Source organism: Gadus chalcogrammus, chromosome 8 (genome assembly GCF_026213295.1).
Source record: "Gadus chalcogrammus isolate NIFS_2021 chromosome 8, NIFS_Gcha_1.0, whole genome shotgun sequence".
Taxonomy (NCBI): Eukaryota; Metazoa; Chordata; class Actinopteri; order Gadiformes; family Gadidae; genus Gadus; species Gadus chalcogrammus.
In genome coordinates, this window is record NC_079419.1 from 6769920 (window position 1) to 6793789 (window position 23870).

At 43.8% G+C, this 23870-nt stretch overlaps 3 protein-coding genes across 3 annotated transcripts in view; 2 read left to right on the forward strand and 1 right to left on the reverse strand.

Moving 5' to 3' along the window:
• The first annotated feature begins 6506 nt into the window (after positions 1 to 6506).
• On the forward strand, positions 6507 to 17377 carry e2f5 (E2F transcription factor 5). Its single transcript, XM_056596546.1, has 8 exons — positions 6507 to 6841; positions 7937 to 8046; positions 8256 to 8416; positions 10553 to 10662; positions 11295 to 11643; positions 13371 to 13529; positions 14223 to 14261; positions 14397 to 17377. Exons 1-8 carry the CDS (start codon positions 6695 to 6697, stop codon positions 14471 to 14473), a joined length of 1152 nt encoding a protein of 383 aa, XP_056452521.1. The 5' UTR covers positions 6507 to 6694; the 3' UTR covers positions 14474 to 17377.
• Positions 13839 to 18805, reverse strand: ackr4a (atypical chemokine receptor 4a). Its single transcript, XM_056596552.1, has 2 exons — positions 18716 to 18805; positions 13839 to 18053 (listed from the first exon to the last, which is right to left on the reverse strand). The coding sequence occupies exon 2, from the start codon at positions 18036 to 18038 to the stop codon at positions 16926 to 16928; it is 1113 nt and encodes a 370-aa protein (XP_056452527.1). The 5' UTR covers positions 18039 to 18053; positions 18716 to 18805; the 3' UTR covers positions 13839 to 16925.
• A 334-nt stretch (positions 18806 to 19139) lies between these two features.
• The window catches only part of myripa (myosin VIIA and Rab interacting protein a), a 17467-nt gene continuing 12736 nt past the window's right edge, over positions 19140 to 23870 (forward strand). The window contains exons 1-4 of the mRNA XM_056596235.1: positions 19140 to 19751; positions 20515 to 20658; positions 23131 to 23352; positions 23781 to 23870. The exon at positions 23781 to 23870 is cut by the window's right edge and continues 47 nt beyond it. Of these exons, the coding sequence (XP_056452210.1) occupies positions 20549 to 20658; positions 23131 to 23352; positions 23781 to 23870 (422 nt within the window). The 5' untranslated portion in view covers positions 19140 to 19751; positions 20515 to 20548. The remainder of the gene's footprint in view (positions 19752 to 20514; positions 20659 to 23130; positions 23353 to 23780) is intronic.

Genomic DNA, 23870 nt, shown 5'->3' on the forward strand with positions numbered 1-23870 from the left:
AGAGAGACAAGAAGAGATAAGATGCGATAATGTTCTCAGCACGAATATGGTGAGCAAAGGCTTTTCTTTTCTCTTAATTAAAATAAATGCTTTGCATGTTTCCTTTCAAGTTGTGCGCGAATCGCTCGCCTCGTGAGAGCGTCCCGTGTTGAAGGACATCGCGCCCGTAATGCTTTGAATACACCATATAGGCCTAATGTTGTATGGAAACGTGAACCCCTTTAAATTCATACAATTTTTATATTAAAGCCTTCTTAAAAAAACAAGGTGATCTTTGAATATCGCTTTGAAGTTCAAGATATCAGATATCAAAGATACTATATTAATTGATCATGTTCGGATTTAATTTATGACAGGCCTAAGCAATCGAGACTGTAATTGACCGAGCGGCTGAGTAGGTCAAGCAACGGGGTCACGGTAAGCTGTCCAGTTTTGGGCTCGGGACAACTTACCTGAGCGGTGAGTGAGCCCAAAGTTACAAAACGTGAGCCATGGTTGGGTTAATTATCGAGCCGTTTTCTTTGATCACTTGACAATGATAAGTTAATACATATATATAAACACAGAATCAACTACAAAATCGTACTCACCTACAAGGCCCTCAACAGCCTAGCCCCCCCCTACCTTGCCGACCTCCTCCATCACCACGCCCCCTCCCGATTCCTCAGGTCCAATTCTGCCAACCTGTTACAAGTTCCACGGACTGAGCGACGGACTTGGGGTGATCGGGCCTTCTCAGTTGCTGCCCCCACCCTTTGGAATTCACTCCCCTCCCACATCAAAGTCTCTCCAACCCTCTCTTCTTTCAAATCTGCCCTCAAAACACACCTTTTCACACTAGCCTTCCCCACCAACTCCCACCTTATTCTTCATGTTTAACCTCTGTTTTTCTTTTATTCCTAGTCTGTCTTACATAGTTTTGATAGGGCAATATGTAAAGCGTCTTAGAGTACCATATTAAGCGCTATATACATTTGATTTATTATTATTATTATTATTATTATTATATCTATGGGCCTACTGCTTGAATTTTCTTATCCGTGTTTTTGACCACATGAATGACTGAGTAATGAATCTTGTATATCGATAAATTCAGAATACTTTGTTTTCAAAGTCTTTATCTGGATAGTGTTCCCCTTCATACGATCATATACACTTTAAAAATAAACTATATAAGGCTGATGCGAGTTTACGTTTAAAGAATTAAGTAAATAAAATAATGTATGCAAAAAATACACCAAATAAATTATGTTAATTTATTACATTATATTTTTCATTTGAAGAGTGCACGGAGCGAGAAGTGTGATGTGGCCAGCCATCCGCCGACGGAGACTCCGCTCACTCACCTGTACACAACGACAACACAGAAATCTGCATCCACTCAGGTAGGCCTGTTTGCAGGTCAGATAAATTAGCCATGTGGTAACCCTTTCATTAATCTTGAAAATGGAGCCTAAACCCAATTTTATTCTCCCAGATGTGTGAGAGTGCTGAATTCCTCAGCTGTGTAAATACCTGTTGGAGCGAGAGTACAGTCTGTGAGATGGTGAGAGAAAAATTATAAATGAATACAAATTTACTCTTCGGTGCCTGCGACTATGCTCGTGGTCTTACAAATGATTATGTCCTGTTCCCGCCGTCATCAGAAGAAACTGCTGAAACATTTCGTGGTGCTCCAGACCCATGGCCACCAGGGAATCGTACCAGAGACCACCACGCTGGAGGACATGAGTTCCTGGCTCATATCTCGCACATGCCCGAACCGTCAGATGCCCAAATTGTCAGTTTGCTTTCAAACTTCTTGCCGTCATGTCCATGCTAAAGCTATTGCTAGAGGCTATTGTGTGTAAGGCAGGAAGTATTAAGTGGTCTGTGTTTGAATTGAAGGTTCCCACTGACGGAATCATGGAGGACTGGTGAAACTAACCAGTTGGTAAGTAAGAGGACACAATATATAGCTACACAACTGCTATTCATTTGAACTTTTGCGGTTTTCACCTTGATATGCAATGACTGCATCCCCTGGCACTTTCGTTTGCTTGTTTTGTGTATTTTTTTGTGCTCAACTTATTTTTGGACTTGTTCAGAAGTGGTGTGTGTACGCCAACCTCATGCAGCGAACACTGGAGCTCCAGGCATCTAAGGAGGTTGCGGTCAACCTCACTCAGGCCCATAACCCCATGGCTTCTGGAGGCCTCTCCTCTCGGTGAGTGACCTAGAAACCTCAGTCCTACCCAATCTCCAACTCTTATTTAGAACGCTGCTATATTCCATTCATTTATCTTAAGTGATTTCTTGAAAAGGAAGAAGAATACTTCTTAGAAAAACGACTACCTTTAACACCAAAAAAATACATAACATTTTACTTTGTGTCATTTCAGTTGTGAAGGGGTCCATTCGGAGTTGGTCAGAGGTCTGAGGCAGGTGTCGCCCTCAGTGACCTTTGACCCCTCTGCCTCCTTGCACAGTCCCGCCGAAGTTCTGGTGGACCTGGTTCCCAGGCTGCTGCTGAACCTGCAGGCCCAGCACAGGAAAGCCCTCCCGAGGGACCAGCGAGGCTGGCTGGCCCTGACCGACGTGGTCCTCAGTGCTGTGCTGGAAGTCCTGGACAACCTGGCCTCTGCTCTGGACAACCTGGAGACCCTCAAGGTCTACTACTCCCACGCCACAGGGGTCCGTCTGGTGCACTCCGTCCAGAGGCTGATGGTGAAGCTCCAGGGCTCTGATGAACGCAGTCTGACCGGCAGGATGGTGGACGCCCTGACCGTCAAGGTCCAGAAGATGTTCCAGCAGCGCCAGGATGTCATCCTCACTGAGGCTGTCATCCTCACTGAGGCTGTCTTGGACGACCTGTCTGACGCCAAGGACACAGTGCCTGAGAGGGCACTGTATCCACCAGGGCCAATTAGCCAACAGCTGATTCTTCACGCTGAAGACCTCAGGACTCTGGTGGGCCTGGCGTTGGTCCAGATATTCGACGGGCGCGTCGAGGCTCAGCTGGACGTGTCGGACTGGCCCATCTTCGACGAGCTTGAGAACCTGCTCTCGCACTACAACATGAGAACCTCGAAGAAGATGGAGAAGGTCAACTGGAGGCTCAGCCCGGAGTCCATCGTGAGGATGTCCACGGAGCTCCACAACAGTCTCCACAGCGCCTTCGGGTCCAAGCTGAACCTTCAGATGGCCGTGAAGCACAGGGTCAAGGTGCTGACCCGGTCTATGAACTACAGGGTGGTGGACCTGATACTGCAGTTGCAGGATCGTCACCTGGCTGAGAGCATGGCTGAGGAGAGCAGTGGCCAGGTACTTTAACCCCAGCATGAGACTGTTTCTTATTCTGTTATTATTATTGTCATCAAAATAGAAATCGTCACCCATTAAGATGGTGTTTCTTAACTGTGTGCAGTTCGCCATGAAAGTACCTGTGGTGGAGGAGATCCCTACTTCCCCTGGCTGCTTCTCTGCTCTCTGGAAGGTCCTGAGGTCTAGCTTCACCAAGAGGCAGGTACGGCTCACTGCTTTGTTTCAGACAATGTCATGCTAATAACCCAAGTAATTTTCATTGTCATTTCAAACGTTTAAGCCAAACCAACCTAGAACTATATTTAAATATGAGTTTTGTTTGAGGGAGTGTGAGTCCGGTTTTTAAGAAAGATATCAATCCACAGAAGAGAGTCAGCGCTGGACCGGGTGTTCGATGCCGACCCTGAAGCGCCAAAGCACTCAGCGCCACCAAGAGGTTTTTATTGTCATTATACATTTTTAAACCAAACCAAACATGAACTATATTTGAATATGAAAGAATTATTTTTTGTACTGAAATGAACTTGTGAGGACAGGGTTAAAATAAACTAAAGTATCCCACAGTATGACGTCGGCGCGGAGCACGGGTGTCGATGCCGGCCCGGGAGAAACCAACCCGCGATGAGCTCCCCCACCGACAGCCAGGTCGTCTTTTGTACATATTTGTATATAATAGTCAAATATAACCTTAATAGCAACATTAAGGTTATACAGCTTTTTTTTAAATAAGTTAAGTACATCGTATTTTAAGCAAGTGTGTGATGGTTTTTAAATTATTAATCAAAGTTTAAGCTTGTATTAAGTTAGTAAACGTACAAGTTAAAGGGACACTGTGTAAAAATTACTCCCATCTAGTGGTAAAATTGTATATTGCATTCAAACTAATAGTGCTCGCTTGTTCAGAAACTACGGTGGGCAGTATGTGCCAAGAAGCTGTGTCATGACATCCAATACTACCTCATCGAGTCATTCGAGTGATGGTTGGTTCACTCGAACAAATTTCAAACTTCATTGAATCATTAGTGCAAGCTAATGATGTATGAGTAATTATTCCTCGAGCAAGATAGTGAATTATTTCATTCGTCATTCACGCTGGCTCAGAGTGAAAACGCGTTTGCATTTCCTGTACCACGTAGTGCTTTTTGTCCCTCTCGGCAGTTCATAGACCGGAAGAACATAGAAGCCTCCATGAAGCTTACCCGTCCTATGTAACTACATATTAATTATTCTTCGCTCAGGAGGATAAGTGCGATTTCTGGCAGAGATAATTTTACACCAATGAGGACTTATTTATGAATGAATACGTTGATTTGAGGTAATAAATTACTTAAAATATTACACTGTCCCTTTAATATACAGTTTGTATAAGTTGAGTTAAGTTAGTAAGTTAGCATAGTATAAGTTTGTATATATATATATACACAATTATAAAGCTAGTAATTATTTCATATAAAAAAATACATTATTTCTTTTTATTATTCTATAACAAAATTTAAAGGTAGGATGATGAATTATTGTACAGTACTATATGTAATAAGCTTTGTGTTTACTGGCCAGTTCTGTGTTGGTTTCTGTTTTTAATCACAGGTTGACAGAAGGGGACGCAGGCGAAGACAGATGGAGACGGAAGCCAGCCAGCTCCATCTACAGGCCAGGCTGTTGTACAAAGTTGTATAAAGTAGAAGTAGAAAACACACGTTTTAGGAAAGTTTTAGGAAAGAACATCATATTTGTAAGTGTTTGACTTTTTTTTTCTGTTGAATAAGTTAAGATATTATATTTTAAGTAAAGTTAGTAGCTTCATTTCTTATGAAGCCCCCAACATTTTAATGAATTTATATCTATAATATAACAATATATTAATGTAGCATAATTCATTATTGGGCAGTTCTATATGTCATTGAGCTTTGTAAAACAGTGAACTGGCTAGTTTTGTGGTTCTCTTTTTATTTATTTACAGATGACCGAGCCTTATTTTACTGAAGGGGAGAAGATGGATGGTGCTGTGGACAGACGGAGATGAAGACACAGAGAGGCGAGCACGAAGACAGACGAGGACGAAGACAATGGGAGACGAAGACACACGTGGATGAAGGAACAGAGCGAAGAAGTTTGAGGAAGAGGATAGACAGAGACAAAGACTGACAGAGACGAAGACAGACAAAGACGAAGACAGACGGAGATGAAGACAGACGAAGACGAAGACTGAGTGAGACAAAGACTGAGAGAGAGGAAGACAGACGAAGAGGAAGACAGAGAGAGACGAAGACAGTTGGGGAGAGATGAAGAAGGCATAGCAAGATGACCTGACTCTGTTCCTTCTCTCTCCCTCTATAAGGCTCAGAAGAGGGGGAGCAGTGTAGAGGAAGAGGAGTGGAGGGACATGGTCCAGACCTCAATACCACAGCTGTACCCCAGCACCTGGTCCTACTACTGCTTCTGACAGATCATCCCCACATCGTTAACTGCCTTTAACACCATGTCTAACTCATTCACACCCTACTCTGTTTCCAATAAAATATGAAATATGAAAATGAAAAACGGCTGAGGAATACAAGTCATTCATCTTTGCCATGCTAGGTGAATAATTTAATTTAGTATAAGGAGTATAATCTCTATCAAAGAGACTATTTAAAACTGGCTTTTTAATTGTTTAATAAACTACCATGTTGTATGTAGAACACAATTTAAAGAAAAATAAAGAGTATTTACCAGGTGAAAGTCTAGGATGGATTAAAATAAAAACCCTTATTTGGTAAAGCCCTTCTAAGATACACATGATGATATGATATGACGTTTGTGGTGAGGAATTGAGGATAGAACATATCCTGCAAATCAGAACAAAATTTGATATTTGACCCTGTCCCTGCTGTTTTGACGGTTTGATAAGAACAATGTAATACTGCTTAATAAAATATAAATCAATTAATTCTTTTTTTTTGTATCATGATTTATGCAATAACATGTGTGAAGACATTATTGTGGGCTCCTGTTTGGCTGTAAACTCAATTCAGCTCCTCAAAGGAAAACATCGGTTTCTGCGGTTGGAAGGGGCGTGGTAGCCCAGATTACAGCCGATTTAATTCTGGGCTGAAAGCAACCATTAAACAGTCACCATAGGAGGAGCAGGTGGGAGGAGGTGGGGTTATGGTGGTGGGGGGGAGGGGAGAGGGAGTCACCTTGCTGGGGAGGGCACGGGGGTTGCCTGGGCAACTGTAATCTAACGTAACTTCCGTTTATTTAAAAAAAACCTACACACAAGATTCACCGTCTTCCCAATTGAAGGGTTATTAACCGGGGGGCTGAATGAAAGTTAATATCGTTGTTTGTTGTCAGTCACGCAACGGTTCGATAAGTCAGGAGGTAGGTGAAGAAGAAGGGCTTTTGGAACATGGAACTTGAGACAATGGCAGAGTCGGTGCGCTCGAGCCGGTCGAACGGGACACCGAGCCGTCACGAGAAAAGTTTGGGGCTCCTCACCATCAAGTTCGTCACTCTGCTCCAGGAGGCGAAGGACGGCGTGCTTGATTTAAAACTGGTCAGTGAAGTTACGAGGAGGAAGCCCTCTGGATTTTTTGGTTATCGTACGGGTGTATTGGTGTTGTGTTGTTGTTGTATTTTTTTGGGAGCCATAAGAACATCCTTGCCCCATGAACAAAGAGCCCGAGCCCGTTTTCCTGTCAGACACGAGCGACCAGTCATGTGTATTTGATTAACTCCCCCCCCACACACACACACACGCACACACACCTCAATCCCCCCCCAACACACGCATCTCAACACGTTTGCCTGTTTCCTCAGTCTATGAAGCCATCTCACTTATGCTTTGTTTCCATTCACAGTGAAAGGTTTTTGACCATTAGCTAGTATGATGATAATATGACAGGAAGAAATACGCACTAACCCTACACATTTTGTTGTACACATTGTATGGCTGACTAAACTCCTACTATATATTAACATATCAGGATGTCGTCAAGCAGGGAGAAACTCATGCCATTGCTTTGAATCTTTTTTGCAGATGGACCATGTTGGTTCTCCACTATCCCTAATATCCAAAGTTATTTGAAATGTATTGTTGGAATTGGTTACCTCAACAACAACAACAACAACAACAGAAATACAAATACGTTGAAGATCCCTTATTGCCAAGACTTTATCCTAATGTGTAGTGAACAACATCAACAGTGCTGTATTAGGGTGATTATTCTCCATTCAGCCGGTCCCCTGTCCGTACTTTGTAATAAGATTTCCCTCTCTACTTAGGCGGCAAACTATGGTAATGTTTAGCCAGCAGGCTCTTCAAGGGCTATGACCCCCCCCCCCCCTGCCTCCTCTGCCATTGTATGACCCACATCTTGTTCCAAGTGCTTTGGTTTTGTTGTTTGCCAAGCTTAATTTGCCAAATCCTTTATTTGCCGTTCAGTAGGTTCTGCTCTTGCAGTTCCCCCCTCCCCTCCTGTCATTCATTCGGTCTTGATTGACATGTCCTACAGGAATGTTAGGTCGATGTTGGGTCAAATGACTGTTCAAATGTCAACTTTGATGTTTTCTGTCGACAATGGCTGGTAGACTTGATGCAGCTGTCACTGAAAAAAGCTTGGATTTGCTGATGTGTTGTCTGACTTGATAGGCTGCAGATAGCCTGGCTGTGAGACAGAAGAGGAGGATATATGACATCACCAACGTGCTGGAAGGCGTGGGGCTGATTGAGAAGAAAACCAAGAATATCATCCAATGGAGGTTTGTTTAAAACGTGTGTGTGTGTGTGTGTGTGTGTGTGTGTGTGTGTGTGTGTGTGTGTGTGTGTGTGTGTGTGTGTGTGTGTGTGTGTGTGTGTGTGTGTGTGTGTGTGTGTATTTTAACTGATGGATAATTTGGTATTTAGACCTTTGCCGTTATTTATTTCAACCATCACTCTCACCCATCATCCGTCTTTGTTCTGCCTTCAGGGGGGAGAACATGGGCAGCCAGAGCGAGGAAGTGCTGGAGCAGGTGGAGATACTGAAGGCTGAAATCTCAGAGCTGGAGGCCCAGGAGAGACAGCTGGACGAGAGGAAGGCCTGGCTGGAGCAGAGCATCAAACACCTCTGCCACGACCCAATCACATGCTCATATCCTTTTTGAGTTTGCTTATCATGTAGAGAATTTGCAGGTGATCATGTAACTCCAATGTTCTGACTCACCTGGTGACTTTAACAACAGATGAATATGTGGATATGTGTGTTTCTCAAAAAATATTGGGTTTTCTATTTCTTATCGCCTTAATGAACCGGTATAAAAGTATAACTGTAACGGGAACTAGCTCTGCAAATCTGCGAAAACTGTTTCACCAGAGTTGAGTTGGTGAAGGCTATCGCCTTGTTTGAACATTTGCATCACCTTTCCAAACTCACGGGGGTCAACTGAACACATTATGATAGGCTTTTGTTTACAATTTTGACAGACAGCAGGTGGATGGGATCTAAAGAATCACGCGACTGCAAAACCTTGATACAGCATTGGGATATGGGGTCAGAACAGTCTCATTAATAATGAATGGATGCACAAATATTTTTTGTGATTTATATACAAATTACTCTCTTCTCGCAAATACATTTCAATGCACACACAAATGGATATCGGTATGTATAAATGTAAAATAATTCCATAAACAAAAATAATTTTCACAAACACATTTCTGTTCCACACACAAATGTGCCTTGTTTTAAATAAATATAATATAAATCCATAAGTATATAATTATTTTATTTTTTTGCAATTTTCATCAAAAATGTATTTGGAAGTTGTTACATTTATTTACAAACTGTTGAACTTGTATTAACAAGACACTTTTCATTTGTGAACTTGTTTGCATTTGTGTGTGAACTGGACTGTATTTATATGTGGATTTTTGAGACTCTCCTGACGTCGCTAGATTCTCAAATGCATTTTTTTCAACAAGGAACTCTCTGTAGCCAATCAGATGCCTCCCCAATCAAATGACTGCTGTTCCGACCTCTGAGTCCAGCCTCCGAGCCTCCCAGTTCCCTCGGTTAAATGTATATGGGAAATAACATGGGTTTTTTGAATGATCGTACATAACAATCTCTAGGTGGCGAACAAGTAAAAGCTGCGTTTTGAGCTGCACACTTTTTCCATCTAGTTTCGACTGGGTTTTGGGATCACTTGACTGCAGTGACTGGGACTTTACATGGCGGTGCCGTTTACTACTTTAATGGCACCGCCATGTAAAAACCCAGTCACTGCAGTCAAGTGATTGGCTGAAACCGAGGGAGTCATCTGATTGGCTACAGAGAGTTCCTTTTTGAAAAAATGCATTTGTGAATCCAGCCGCGTCAGGAGAATCTAAAAAATCCACATAAAAATACAGACCAGTTCACACACAAATGTTAACAAGTTCACAAATGAAAAGCGTCTTGTAAATTCAAGTTGAACAGTTTGTATATAAATGTAACAACATCCAAATACATTTTGATGAAAATTGGAAATATATTTTTTATTCATATTTTTATGGATTTATACTACATTTATTTAAAATAAGGTACATTTGTGTGTGAAACTTAATTTTTTTATGGATACATTTTTACATTTATACATACTGATATCCATTTGTGTGTGCATTGACATTTATTTGTGAGAAGAGAGTAATTTGTACATAAATCACAAAATACATTTGTGAATCCTTCTCTGTGCATTCATTATTAATGAGACTGTTCTGACCCCATATTGGGAACTTATAAGCATAAGACTTAATTCTAGTTGTTTCAAAGGGGGTTTGATTTAGACAGTAGTTTTTGTTCTCCATTTGTAATCGTATTGGTCACAATGTCATCTGTCATGCTATACAAACAGTATGTAATGTAATGTTAGTCAATTGGCATTTACCCAGATCGCTGCAGTCTGCAGGGTTTGCCTCCGTCGGGACAACTTGAGTGTTTTCTCCCCCTCAACGGACCACTGATGATTTAACTCTGATTTCCTGTCATTACAATGAAACCTAATGGGTTTCGAGTTGAAGGATCTGTAACTCTAGCTCCATTTGAGTGGCCCCACTGATTAAGTTTGAAGGGAAAAATGATCCGTGTGACATTGTTCAGTGAATGGAATGCCTTCCTCAAACACGCAGATTATGCTTCGCAATATGTTATTACCGGTAGTTCCACGAAATCTGGGTTTGGCTAATCCGGTCCAGTTTTTCAGGTATTTTTCTTCCAGTGAGGTGTGAATTTCCTTAACCCTCTCCGAACGCATAAGTACGTGACCCATGACGACATCTGCAATGCCTTCCACGGGGACACTCTCCTGGCGGTGGTGGCTCCCTCAGGGACCCAGCTGGAGGTGCCCCTTCCTGAGTTGGTGGGTTGGTTTTCCTCCTGCCGTTGTCTGACTGCACGATCCATGTAACGTTCAGCCATTCCCTTTCCCATCAATGAATAAGAGGCATGTCTGCTCCAGATTTTCAACCATAATGGTACACTGGGAAAATTGATATTTATTAATTTGGACTTGGATTTATGGCTTATTAGATTTAGAAAGTGTTGTGTTTGGTATTTATATACGTTCAGTTCATAAGAAGTGACGCCCTTTGTTTGTTTTACTTGGGAAATTAATTTGAGGCATGAAGGAGTATAATATCTCTCGCCAGCAGCAGTTGCAGTCCTAGCCATCCCCGAAACCAGATACACATTATATATGACTTCTTGGGATTGTTCCTATCCCCGCTTGGTTAATAGGACGTTTTACCTTGCTACTTTCATGGTTTTCAGTTGTCTTAATGTAGGAGAGTGATTGGACCCTATTATTGTTGACATCAAATGAGTCTGACATTAATTAACAAAGTAAAGATGTCTCCTGTGTGTTTCTAAAAAGAAATCACTTTACATTTGTCAATGCTAAACACCTACATTATATTCTTCTGTACCAGCCACACATAGCCTCATATCCTATACTTTAACCATATCCTCTCTCCCCATTCCTCTCTCCCCCAGGGCCCCAGCGGCCAGAAGAGGTACCAGGTGACCCTGCGCAGCCAGACGGCCCCCATCCAGGTGCTGCTCATCAACAGGGAGACGCCCTCCTCCCAGCCCGTGGTGTTCTCCGTTCCCCCGGGCGACGACGCCTCCACACTGCCCACCCCGCCCAACACCCCCGCCACCCTGCAGCGCTTCCCCCTGAACTCCTCCTCCTCCTGCTCCTCGTACGTCTCCTCCCACTACTCCTCCGGCTGCAGCCCGGACTCGCTGTTCGCCGGCCAACCCCACCACCACCACCACCACCAGATGGCGCCGCAGGACGATTCACTCAGCCCGTCGTCCACCCCTCCCGACGTACAGATGGGTAAGTAGGAGGGAGGTGGTGGTGGGTGTTGTTGTTTTTTCCGCTTATGCAATGCTCTTAAAAACAACCTCTGATTAAACGTGGCACAGTAGCCTTGTCTCAAACCCTGTAAATAAATATTCACTAGACTCTAGGGAGACGTATTGCGCAAAAGGCTCACGCCCTCATTTGCAGATCAAAAGGTCTGCTTTCTCTGCCAGGCGTGTTTTTTTCCTCATGAAGGCCACATCAGGCCACATCTGTGTGCCTTAAGCGGGCAGGAAATGGTAAATCGGGCTCCACCCTCCAGATGAAGGGAATCGTCCTCTTTAGATTCAGGAGATGAAGAAATTGCAAATGCCAAGAAACAAACTAACAATACTCGCATGTGTAAATGTATGTGTAAAATGCTTTTAGACCATACGCCTCTCAGTTGTTATATCGTTTTATTTCCACTGTCATTACTGTGTGTCATAAGGGGAGTTTGCTTGGTTAGAAGTAGCTTTCCGTTGGCCGCTTCCATTGAAATGCAGAGTGATCTAGAGCCTAGCTCCACTTCATCTTGGTGGAATACACTTTTTTTCTTCAAGTGCTACAACGAACACAGGCGTCCCTGTGTTGGAGCACACGAAGGAGACATCTCCTTTACTTTGGTTGCAAATCAACACCGGATTTGCTTGTCGGATTCACAATCCAACATTTATTCAGTTGTTTGGAGGTCAGTGCTAGAACGTCTGGCTAGCAGCAGTGCTAACATAATAAGTAAAAAAACCTGGCAAGAAGTAGCCTGACGTGCGTCAGCTAAAGTAGGGGAACCTGCCTCTTACAAGGAAAACAAAGGACTGCATTCCAGGCTGACACGGATTATCCCGTGTTGGAGGGATTCCAGTCACATCTTCACACCAAATGGGAGCGGAAAAGTTATTCAAAACATGCAGATATGGATTCCATCAGAGGAGAACCAAACTTCCCTGCACTCTGAAGAGGTTTTCTGGTGACTGTCTAGACAACTCAACTAGGCGGAGCGAGGAAGATTCTCTTTTGCAATTTCTCACGTGTGAGGTTTGTGCTGTGAGGTTTGCAAATTGCTGTCATTGATAGTTTTGGCTATCCGTTACTATTTCTCTTTTACAGTTTAGATACAGGTCATATTGTTGTGCTTTTTGTTTGCCTCTCATTATTACAATGATCATAACACACTGTGTGTGAACTAGCTATCCCATTCTCATATTGTGATACATTTAAGGAGGCATTTGCATGACAATTCTATTAGTGGGTCATGTCGAGGTCATGTCCAAGACGATGACTCACTGTTCCCCTGCCGGCCATCACACACTCCTCTCCAGCCGCTGGACAACACACTGTGCACATCGAGGATGACTCGCATGCTTCCAGACTGACGTATAGCCTCCTCTGGTCCAGCACTTTGTGGCCTCCCCTAGGGCTGCTCGATTATGGGGAAAAATCATAATCACGATTATTTTGGCCAATGTTGAAATAGCGATTATTCAAGCGATTATTTTTGAGTTTGAAAACATGTTTTATTTATTCAGCTTCTCCTGATAATTTTTTTTTTGGGATCTGAGAACTTTGACATTTCGCCTTAAATTGTCAAAAAGAAAATGTTCCAATCTAAAATGATAACCAGGTATGTGTCCAGCTGTTCTGCCCTTTTCTATAAAACCTTTTCTACAAAAAAGAATACGAAAAACTTGATTATGTTAATTTTGTGATCGTTTGATTTGCAGAGTTCCACGGCCAGCCGGTGACTCTGCTGATGCAGCAGATGGTGTCGGGGCAGCCCCTCAGCAGCCTAGTGGTCCAGGACTTCCACTCCATGCTGGACGTCAGCTGCCTTCTGAGGCACAGCGGGACCGGAGAGCCCCAGAAGGAGGAGGAGAGGGAAGGTAAAGAGCCCCGGCTCCTGTAGGCTGCTATAGGAACTGAGCTGTCGGATTCAGGGATTTGGGCAAGGTACGCTAAGGCGACTGCGTTGCCCATCCAGTGCAGGTGCATTTCTTTGTTGAGTGATGCCAGGGGATTCCTACCATCTCCGTCTTTCAAGTCTAGGTGGTCATACAACATTGCATACTCCCCCCAAAATAGTATATATATTACGGGTGGGGGGGGGGGGGGGTGAGACTCTTCTGATGGATATTTTATCTGTGCGAAACAAACCATTTTATTTATATTTTTTAGTTTATCTGGCCTTTAGAGTACAGTACAGAGGATATGGAAAGCCAGCACCGGAGAGTGCTGCATAGTGCAGCGGGGAACAGCTGTCTTTCCTCATCTTGTCATACATCTTTTAGTTTAAACCATAAACTAAAGGAAAAGCTAATTACCTAAATGTTTTTCTTTATATATATATATAAAGACACACAAAGGAATATGCAATGAATATTTATTTTATGCTATGGGGAGTGGTTTGAGCCGTTGTATTGGCATTCAGTTCAACATACCATGGGGACTGGACGCGCCCAAGGACTAGCTGTTTACACCAGGCAGAACAGCTAATAAATCCCACACAGCTTGGCAACTTTCAAATGGAAAGCATGACTCTCTGGATGTCTTGAGCCTCCTCTGTGTGTTTTCCCTAGGTGTGGCTGACCTCATTGACGAGCTGATGTCCACTGATGGTGAGTGCCAAACAGTTTTCCGTTCCGTTATCTAATGCATGATGAACCCCACCTGCAGTCAGGCTCCAGGTGTTACATCATGCCTCGGGTCCCCTCCATGGTTTGTTTCTCAATGCTGTGCCCCTCCACACACAGGAGTGGACTACAACTTCAACTTGGACGACAACGAAGGAGTGTGCGACCTCTTTGACGTTCAGATCCTTAACTACTGACAGTGTCAGTCCGCTCTGTTTATACAAGCTACAGTCACTGTACAAAACTGTTCTCTTTTCATGAGCCACCCATGGCTCATTGATTTTTGTTCGTTACTTTTTTTCCTCCATTGTTGCACTGCCACTTCCCCTAAACTAAAGATGAGCCATCCTATAAGTAGACTTACCCTTAAATAGAAATGAACCTACAAGAGGTTCTGTTTACTGAAACGGCCTGAGTCCCTCTGCCAAAATATGAAGAGATGAACGAGGCGTGCGGCAACGTTGAGCCTGAAGTCACAACGACGGCAGCAATCTTGTTACGGTTTGTTTTGTTTTGCTTTCTTATTTTTTTTTACTAAACGGGGAACTTGAAAGGGTAAGTGAGGATGCCAAATTAGCATCCAGCTTGTGGTTTACAGGGGCACATCAGAAACCTTGAAGTAGCTACTAAGGTTGGCTCTTAGTTAACCAGTGGAAGCCCATCACGACCCCTGCACTTGTAACATATATTTTTTCATTCCATTGCCTTGCGGCGCATGATTCAGTGTCAGGCCTGTGACAGTGTTTTCATTGTCTTGATACCTTTTTACAGAAGTAATGGGACTCACTTGTGGCTGTTCAGTATTGAAATGAATGGTATTTATTTAACAATATGTTATACAGGGTTATGGTCTAAAGTACAGGGTATCGTTGATGACATTCTTTTAGACAAACCTATCCGTCAGAACTAGTTCTGATCGGATAGGTTATTTTGTTGTATTTATCAATGTTTCGGTTGTGTTTCTATCCTTGATATAATGTTGGAATGCCAGATCTAATTATACTGCTTTGCTTTGTAATGCAACTTGCCAATGAGGGCTTCCAAGTTTTTGTATTAACTATTCATAGTTTGTATTGAATATGTTCAATATTTGTTCGTATTAATTTAAGACTAAACTGATTTTGGTTGTAGTTCGTCGAAGCCTAAATGACTGCCTAATTTAAAATAAATAATATGCCTAGTCTCTATTAATTTTGCGTCTGTTGTCATAGGCCAGATGCAAGTGCCTTGGTTGATATGATTAGGGTTTTCTGTGTCATCTCGTTGCTATGTTCAGTTCATGGTTTTTGTTTTTTCAATATGTATATGTACCCTGGGGTCATTCTATGCCAATGTACATTGAGCTAAAATGGCTGAGCTACAGAAGTTGGACAAATGAAATACGATTTCAAATGTTTCCTTGTGTGAGGACACATGCTAGAACATGACCTGTTTACACAGAGCAAGAGACTTAAAAAATGCCCCCTTGGATCCAACCTACAATTAAACATGTTTCTGTTGGACTTTTAGTATTTTTCACCGTCACATGAATGTGTATTCCTTTTCAACTTACAATAGTGTCAACTCAATTAACAGGATCGGGATTCAGGAAAATCTGGTTTAAAACTGGCACGAAACTCAAACTAATGTGAGAAACAGAGTAAAATCCCTGTCAAACAAAAGTCTGAGGTTGAATCCAGTGCAGACTTCTCCATTCTCTAATTGGTTAGGCTACATGATTAAGTGCTTCACATCAGAGCAGATTCAGGCCGGCTGGGGATAGTTTGATTTATTGGCCAGGGGACAGGGATTCCTGTGGTAGAATCCAAGCTAAGTTCAGTAGACCGTTTCAGAATGTAATCTCCTCCTTTCATTGTGATAAAAAGGTCAAGTCAGAGCGGTATTGCAGAGTGAGTAACTTACCAAACCAGTATTGACTTGGATGGAGATGACGTGGCCGCATGAAATGTATTCATTTGAAAGGGTTAAGAATTACAAGAAGCAAGGTTGCTAATAATGAGTTAATATTGACAGTTTTAAGTGTATAAACCTATAAATTACTTGGAAAGGCAAATGACAAGGGCAGCTGGTATGATAGTGCCCTATTAAGGGTCCTTACTGCCAATATTAGCCTGCTCCTTCAGCTCTTGCACTATGACATAGCGATTACGTTGGCTTTTGTAATGAAGACCTACTTGCAGATATATATTTATAATACAAAGCAAAACAAATAAAGGTAACACTTCCTGCAGAGAATTTCTAAAGTGATGCACAAATGCTTCTTGCTAAATCTATCGTGTTATTTGCAAATTGATGTCAGGGTTAAACCACATCCAGGCGTCCGCATGTTGACAAAATGTGTTTACTTGTTTTTACATTTCGTTTGAAACCTCTCCAGTATTGCAGCCCTCCCTGTTGTGATTCCTTAAACAGGAAAACCTAACAGCACTGTTGTTTACACAACCATAAGTTGTTAATAACTTGCTAAAACAAATGTCCGGAATTGTCAAGTATTTTGGCATTACAACACCAGATTGACAGATGCATCAGACAGAAGCGCTTCGGTTTGTAACTGACTAGATCCAATCTTTTCCCAGTAGGGGATTGTTGTTGAATACAAAGCACAAAACAAAAAATAGTACACTCATGTAAAAGCCTCGTGCCAGCACTTCATACAGAGAACGTGTTTGTCTCTTGCGATGCGCTGTGAGAATGAAAGGACATGTCCATCCCTTGATCCTCAGTTGTTTGCTGTCTCCTCCTCCTTCTCTCTCCGAGTCTTTTCCCCATCTTCATCATGTGCTGCCTGAAGGAGGTGCCCACGAAGGCGTAGAGGATGGGGTTGAGGCAGCAGTGGGTCAGGGCCAGGCTCTCCGTGATCTGAGCCGCCTGGTCCAGAGCCTTGCTGGTCCCACAGTGGGTCACCACGTGATACATGGAGTCCACCGTCCTGTAGATCTTCACCACATTGTACGGCAGCTGTGTGAACACAAACACGCCCACCACGGTCAACAGCACCCGCAGCGCCTTCCACTTCCTGTCCCGACTCTCGACAGGAAGTCCCCGCAGCAACAGCGCCACCTTCCAGTAGGAAAACGCCATGACGCAGAGCGGCAGCACGAACCCCAGCAGCACCTCCGCCATCTCCAGGCATCCCTTGACCTCCCTGCCTAGGTACGGCGGCAAGACCGCTAGACAAACGTTCCGGTCGCCGAGCGGCCTCACCGTGGAGAACGCCAGATCCGGCACGCCCAGGGCCAACGCCGTTACCCAGGCGACCAGACACACCTTCCCGCAGTGCTTGCGGCTGAACACCCGCTCAAGGCGCGGCAGAGCCCGGGCGTCGCCCCGCGCCCTGACCGAGGCCAGGTAGCGGTCCAGGCTGATGCAGGCCAGCAGCAGCATGCAGCAGGTGAAGTTGACGGTATAGCAGGCGGACACGGCCTTGCACAGGGCCTCGCCCAGCTCCCAGCCGCGGGCCGCGTCGGCCGCCCAGAAGGGCAGCATGAGGAGCAGAAGGAGGTCGGCGACGGCGAGGTGCGTGAGGAAGGCGTCGGTCATGGTCTTCAGGTGCTTGCGGCAGGCGTAGACGGCCACCACCGCCGCGTTGCCCGCCACGCCCACTACCAGGCAGACGGTGTAGACGACCGGGAGGAAGACGGCGGCGAAGGAGCGCACGTCGGCCTTCTCGCAGAGCGTGGGGTAGTCTTCGTAGCTGTAGTTGGTATGGCTGAAGTTGTCGTGGTCGAAGTAGGCTTCGGCCTCCTCTATTGGGAAGTCCATCGTGAAGAGTGCTGGCTGAGAGAGGGAGTGAGAGAGAGAGAATGTCTGAGTCGACAGTGCTTCAAGTTCAAGGGGTGCAGTGTTCGCAAAATGGAGGACAGATGGAAAACCTCTGCTGTTGAAGTGAAAAGGTTGTGAAATAAGTATGATAAAGGTGGATTCCTGATCAAAATATTTTTTTAATTTTGTATTTACCACTTCAAAGTTTAAAAAAGCACAGCTCTGATAACTGACTTAAGAACTTGTTAAAAGCGTCCTAACCAAACTCTGTGGTACTCTCCTTCTCTGTAGGGGTGCGAAGAAAGGGAACACACGGTACAGTATTACTGTATTCTACCATTGGGGTAACCTTAGAAATTAATTCTGGCTAAATCTGTATAAAAAAAAAAATACTATTCAAAGTTTTTTCTAATCTTTTACTCACAAGGCTGTTATAAGATTGTATATTGTTTCTAAATATGGAAAACATAATGAAAATATATAAATAAAACATTCGAAGCAAATCTTTGATCTATGTCTTCTTGATGTAGGCTAACTCTAAATGCGGAAAAATCCGCGATGGAGGGCGACGTGGGTCATCACATAGGCTACATTAAATGCCTGCACCTTCTCACCCGCTGTCCCCAAACCACCTAATCGTAACTTTTTAAACAAGAAGCCGCCGGAGTTATTCTTACCTTGACTGCTATGGTGTTACAAAATCAAGGAGTGAGGTGCATTGCACAACTCGAAGCCAAGATAAGAGAATAAGAAATAGAGAGAGAGAGGGAGGTAGGGAGGAGGAGAGAAAGAGAGAGCGTGAGAGAGAGCGGAGAGAGAGCGAGAGAGAGAGAGAGAGAGAGAGAGAGAGAGAGAGAGAGAGAGAGAGAGAGAGAGATAGTTAGAGAAGGCGTTTTTTTTTCAGGGGATGCCAAAATTCCGTTTCAGGTCACTAATGAAGCGAGTTTATTCACTTTACGTCGAATTAAGCATTACTTAGTTAGACCTTAGACAAAAATCCAATATGCCGATTTTAAATAAATAGGCCTATTATATATTTATCATGACCTTTCACCATAATTAGTTATCAATATAATTGGATAACAATTACGGTAACGCAATGGGACATTTTGCAGCGCATCATAGCGCTCCCTTGTGGAGAAGTACCAGTGGTACATTTGGTAACCGTGCTGCTCAGGCTGTAATAGGGTTTAAGAGGTTTTGCTCGCCCCTGAAATCCATCCATTCTAGGGAGAAAGACAGATTTGTAAAGCCTGTAAATGCCTGAGTATAGGCAAAAGCTACTGGCAGACCAAGACTTTTTATCCACAACCTTACAGAAATACATTTTAAAAAAGGTTTCTGAATACTCGGACTCGTGTCATAGCCTATAGTAGGCTATAGTAGACCTACTTTGTATTTATTTCCTTTTTCGTAAACTTCCTTTGTTTTGTAGGAACTATACAAATATGCAATATATTTGAATATGGTGTGATTTGCTGATATTTCGGACCGCCATATAAATGTCAAGCATGTCTTCTAATGGAAAAGAAAAATACTTTGCGTTTAAAGACTTCGTTTAATCCTAATTTTGTTTCGGACTTCTATTTTAGCTTCATTAATTGTAAAATACTTTCGGCACAAAAACAAAGAAGTTTTTTTTTCATTTTTTTATTTTTTTTACCTCCTGGTGGGTGACGCGGACCGGTGGGCTCCGGAGTTCAGGCGAGAGCGGTGAGTTTTTCTGAATATGAAGCTAATGTTGTCCTCCTTATTGATTGAGTTATCTACGCACACATATACCACATCTAAATATAGGAGATGATAGGGCTGGTAGGTTTTAAAGTAATGTGCAAGGCGCTGCTGAACACCATTCCTTGTAAATAATCCTAAACCTTTGAGGTTGTTCGGTTATTCAAACTCTAATCCTAAATCGGCCTGCACGTTGTTTCACTTGATTATTCACCGAGATACGAAAGGATTGATCGCGGATCAATTTCAATCAATATCAATAACAATATCGTTTTTTTATCAGTAGCGCTCAGTGCACAAAAACACAGACTAGGCCTACTTCTTCTAGATGTCTATCAACAGGTTTAAATGCCTGTCCGTTATTTCTGCACCGCCCAGTGAAAATGAACGCTTTCAATGAGTCTTTAGAGCACTCATCGCTTTTGCAGGTGTGTGTGTGTGTGTGATTGTGTGTGTGTGTGTGTGTGTGTGTGTGTGTGTGTGTGTGTGTGTGTGTGTGTGTGTGTGTGTGTGTGTGTGTGTGTGTGTGTGCGTGACTGCGTGTGCGTGCGTGCGTGTGTTTGTGTGTTTCTATTTATGTGTGTGTGTGTGTGCGTTTATATGTGTGTGTGCGGGTGTATGTGTGTGTGCGTGTGTGTGTGTTGGTGTGGGTGAGTGTATCTGTTTGTGTAAGTAGATGTATTGTATACAGATGTAGAGAAACAGAAAGATATCGTATAGTCTTTTTCCCGTCTGTCTCCCCTAGGTGAGACAGCCGATTGGCTAGCTGGACTGTAGTGATGGGGCACAAGCTGGACCTGTCCGGCCTGACGGAGCTGGAGGCGGAGCACGTGTTGCAGGTGGTGCAGAGGGACATGAAGCTAAGGAAGAAGGAGGATCAGCGCCTCAGGTGGGTGACCCCTACACCTCTCCTCCACCGCCCCCTCCCTTCCCCCACCACCATATAAGCATGCACACATGTAAACATCCAAATGTAAAACTACACTTTTCCGTCCTCATACTGTTTCTCCGATGCTCCATCGGTAGTGAGTCTTTGAAAAAAAAAGCGCTTTCAAATGCATCCTCATTAGTGTGGACATAAACGAGGACAGCTCTTTTGAAGGGACTGAACTTAAGGCCTTTACTTCTGGGGTAAGCTGTTAGACAGTTTTAGATTTGTACCTAGTGTCTGCTTGACATGTGTTCAAGAATGATGAATTGATTATGGATTGATTTTTTTAGAGGAAGACATTGAGAGAGAGTTTGAGATTGCCTTAATTGCATTGACTATCCTTATTTGTTGGATCTGCTAAAAAGTGTGCTATTTATTTTGATTTGCTAAAGAATGTGCTATTTCTTTAGATTTTGCAATGAAATATAAATGGAAAGTAACTTGTGTTTTAGTTTTTATTTACCAGGTCGGTTTTTACTTTGATTTGAGGTAGGTTTCTCAAACAGGGATTTTCACTTTTAATCAAATTATTTTGAATGTGAGTAAATGCAACTGATTATCCTTTCTCAATACTCTCCCCGTGTCTTACCCATTAAAATGCATTTACACTTTATCACTATCCCTGGAGGAAAGACCACCCGGGGCTAATTGAGCAGTGGGTGCATGTTCTTTATCTTCACACACTTAAATAATGTACAACGGAAGTGATGGCTGCATGCAGTCTAAACACGCTGCTTTAAGGGACTCAAAAGAAGACCAAGGAAGAGGCAGAGTAGTTCTGTAACGTCTCCTCTTCTCAGTCAACATTGAACTCTCTGTTATTTGCATTCCATGCAGTTATGAAGGCGTGACTGTAACGGTTCTAAATCATGGCACATGAGAAGTTGTCCTGTTATAGAGATTAGTGTTCCCCGCAACACTTAACAGGAAAAGACCTCCCTTTCCTGTGCTATTCTCATCGACTTCCTAATGTTTTCCACTTGCTTCTTCAAAGCCTTTAGTCATATCCCAAAGGCTCTTGTGTGTGTATGAGCCTGAATTTATTCCCATGACTAAAATGATGTAGTGTATGCACAGGTTAGTCTCCAGGGCCGGGAATGAAGAAGCTCTAAAGATTCAGTTGGTTTTGTTTTGTGTGCCGTTGGACTAGTTTTTAAGTGTTAAGTCAGACCAGGTCAGCTTTATAAAAAGCCATTAGGAACAGTAGCATATCATCTCTAGTACTGCAAAGCTACATGATAGTGTAGCTTTGTACCTACTGGTACCTTAGGAACCTACTGGTACCTTACATGCCACCGTAGCTTCTGCTATTGGGTGGGGGTTGAAATCTGCAACCTCAAAATCACTGAATCCAACACCACCTTTAAGAAAAAAATGATTTGGTCTAAAAGGTCTGTTTATCCTGAATGGTCTGATACATGCACACCTGTGTTCAGCCGACTTTCACCTCCATGTCTGTACTAATGAATCTACAGTGGAAACACTTTAGTGGAATCAATTTATCTGATCCAGATGCAATACACTCACACCCACTCTACTTTGTCTAAACCCACTTGGTAGCTGGAAGGCTCCCCAGCTTTCCTCCGTGTGATTCTTTGTAAAGCGATTATCCCGCAGGGCGCTTTTTGAACTAACTTTGGACAACACAATGTGCTAATCAACGGCTAATCTCGTTGTTTGATTTCCAACTATGTTTATTTTTTGACGTAACATTGACTTAATTCTTTCCCGTTAGCCAGTGTTATTGAAACATTGTCGAACAACAGGGGCTCAATGAATGAATGGGGAGAGGGCAAGTCACTTGTTAATGTAGACCACACTGTAGGTATATTGTTTATGTATCCACACATGTACAGGAGCACTCAACAATACAGAAATTTGACCTAAAAATACACATCAACACACACACAGTAAATACAGTCCTCTTGTGTGTGAAATCTTAGGTATGTATTATTTGTTGACAGCTTGTTTATGGCTTTTGATGCCCTCTTTCACATGTTCTTGGGTTTCTAAAAATGTGTATGGTCTGTTTTTTGAATCTCCATCTACTTGTGGTGTGTTTCCTACTCTCCGCCATCTTCGTCTTTCCACACACAAAAACTCACTACTCCCTCTTTACCTTCTCCCCTCTCACTGTCAATCCATCTCTCCAATCTCTCTTCGTCTCTCCCCGCCTCTCTCCTTCTCCCTCCATCTCGTTCTGTCTCTCTTCTTCTCCTCTCCCCCCTCCCCCTGCCCAAACCTGCCACCCCCCTACTCCCAACCCCTCCCCCATCTCCCCCTCTCTGCCCCAAACCCCTCACCCACACCCGTACTCTATCGTCACCACCCCCTCCCAACCCTCTCCCCATACTCTGACATCACCCCCCCCTCCCAACCCTCTCCCCATACTCTAATCACCCCCCCCCCCCCCCCCCCCCCCCCCCACAGTGACCTCCGCCAGGAGCTAGAGGAGGAGGACGGCCGCTGCCTGCTGCTCTCGCGCCAGGCGCGCTTCAACCAGCTGTGCTGCATCCGCTGCTGCTCGCCGTTCAACTTCCTGCTCAACCCGCGGCGCCGCTGCGGGGACTGCCTGCTGGACGTGTGCCGCGCCTGCCGCGCCTACCGCAAGGCCGAGCGCGCCTGGCTCTGCTGCACCTGCCAGAAGAGGAGGTACACACCGCGCTGGGGAGGGAGTGTGTGTTTGTGTGTTGTTGTGTTTGTGGGTGTGTGTGCGTCGGTTTGGGTGTGCATGGGTGGGTTGGTGTGTGTTTTGTGCGTGTGTTGGTGTGTGTGTTGGTGTGCTTGTGTCTGTGTGTGTGTGCGTGTCTGTATGTGTGTTTGTGTGTGCGTGTGTGTGTGTTGGTGTGTGTATACTTGTGTGTATGTCTGTGTGTTTTCCATCTCTACATATCAATACTTAATTTTGACATCAATCACATGCACGAGTCATGTATCCTCATGCTTTCTGCCAAAAAGATCACTTGTAGTCAACACAACCCATCTCATTCATGAATGATTTCAGGCTTATCTCCGTAGACCGTTCTGAAGCCCCGTTCGTCTGTGTGTGGGACCACCTGTTCTCTGTGTCTCACTGACAGGCTGCTGAAGATCCAGTCTCTGGAGTGGTTCTATGTCAACGTCAAAGGCCGCTTCAAGAGGTTCGGCAGTGCCAAGGTGCTGAAGACCCT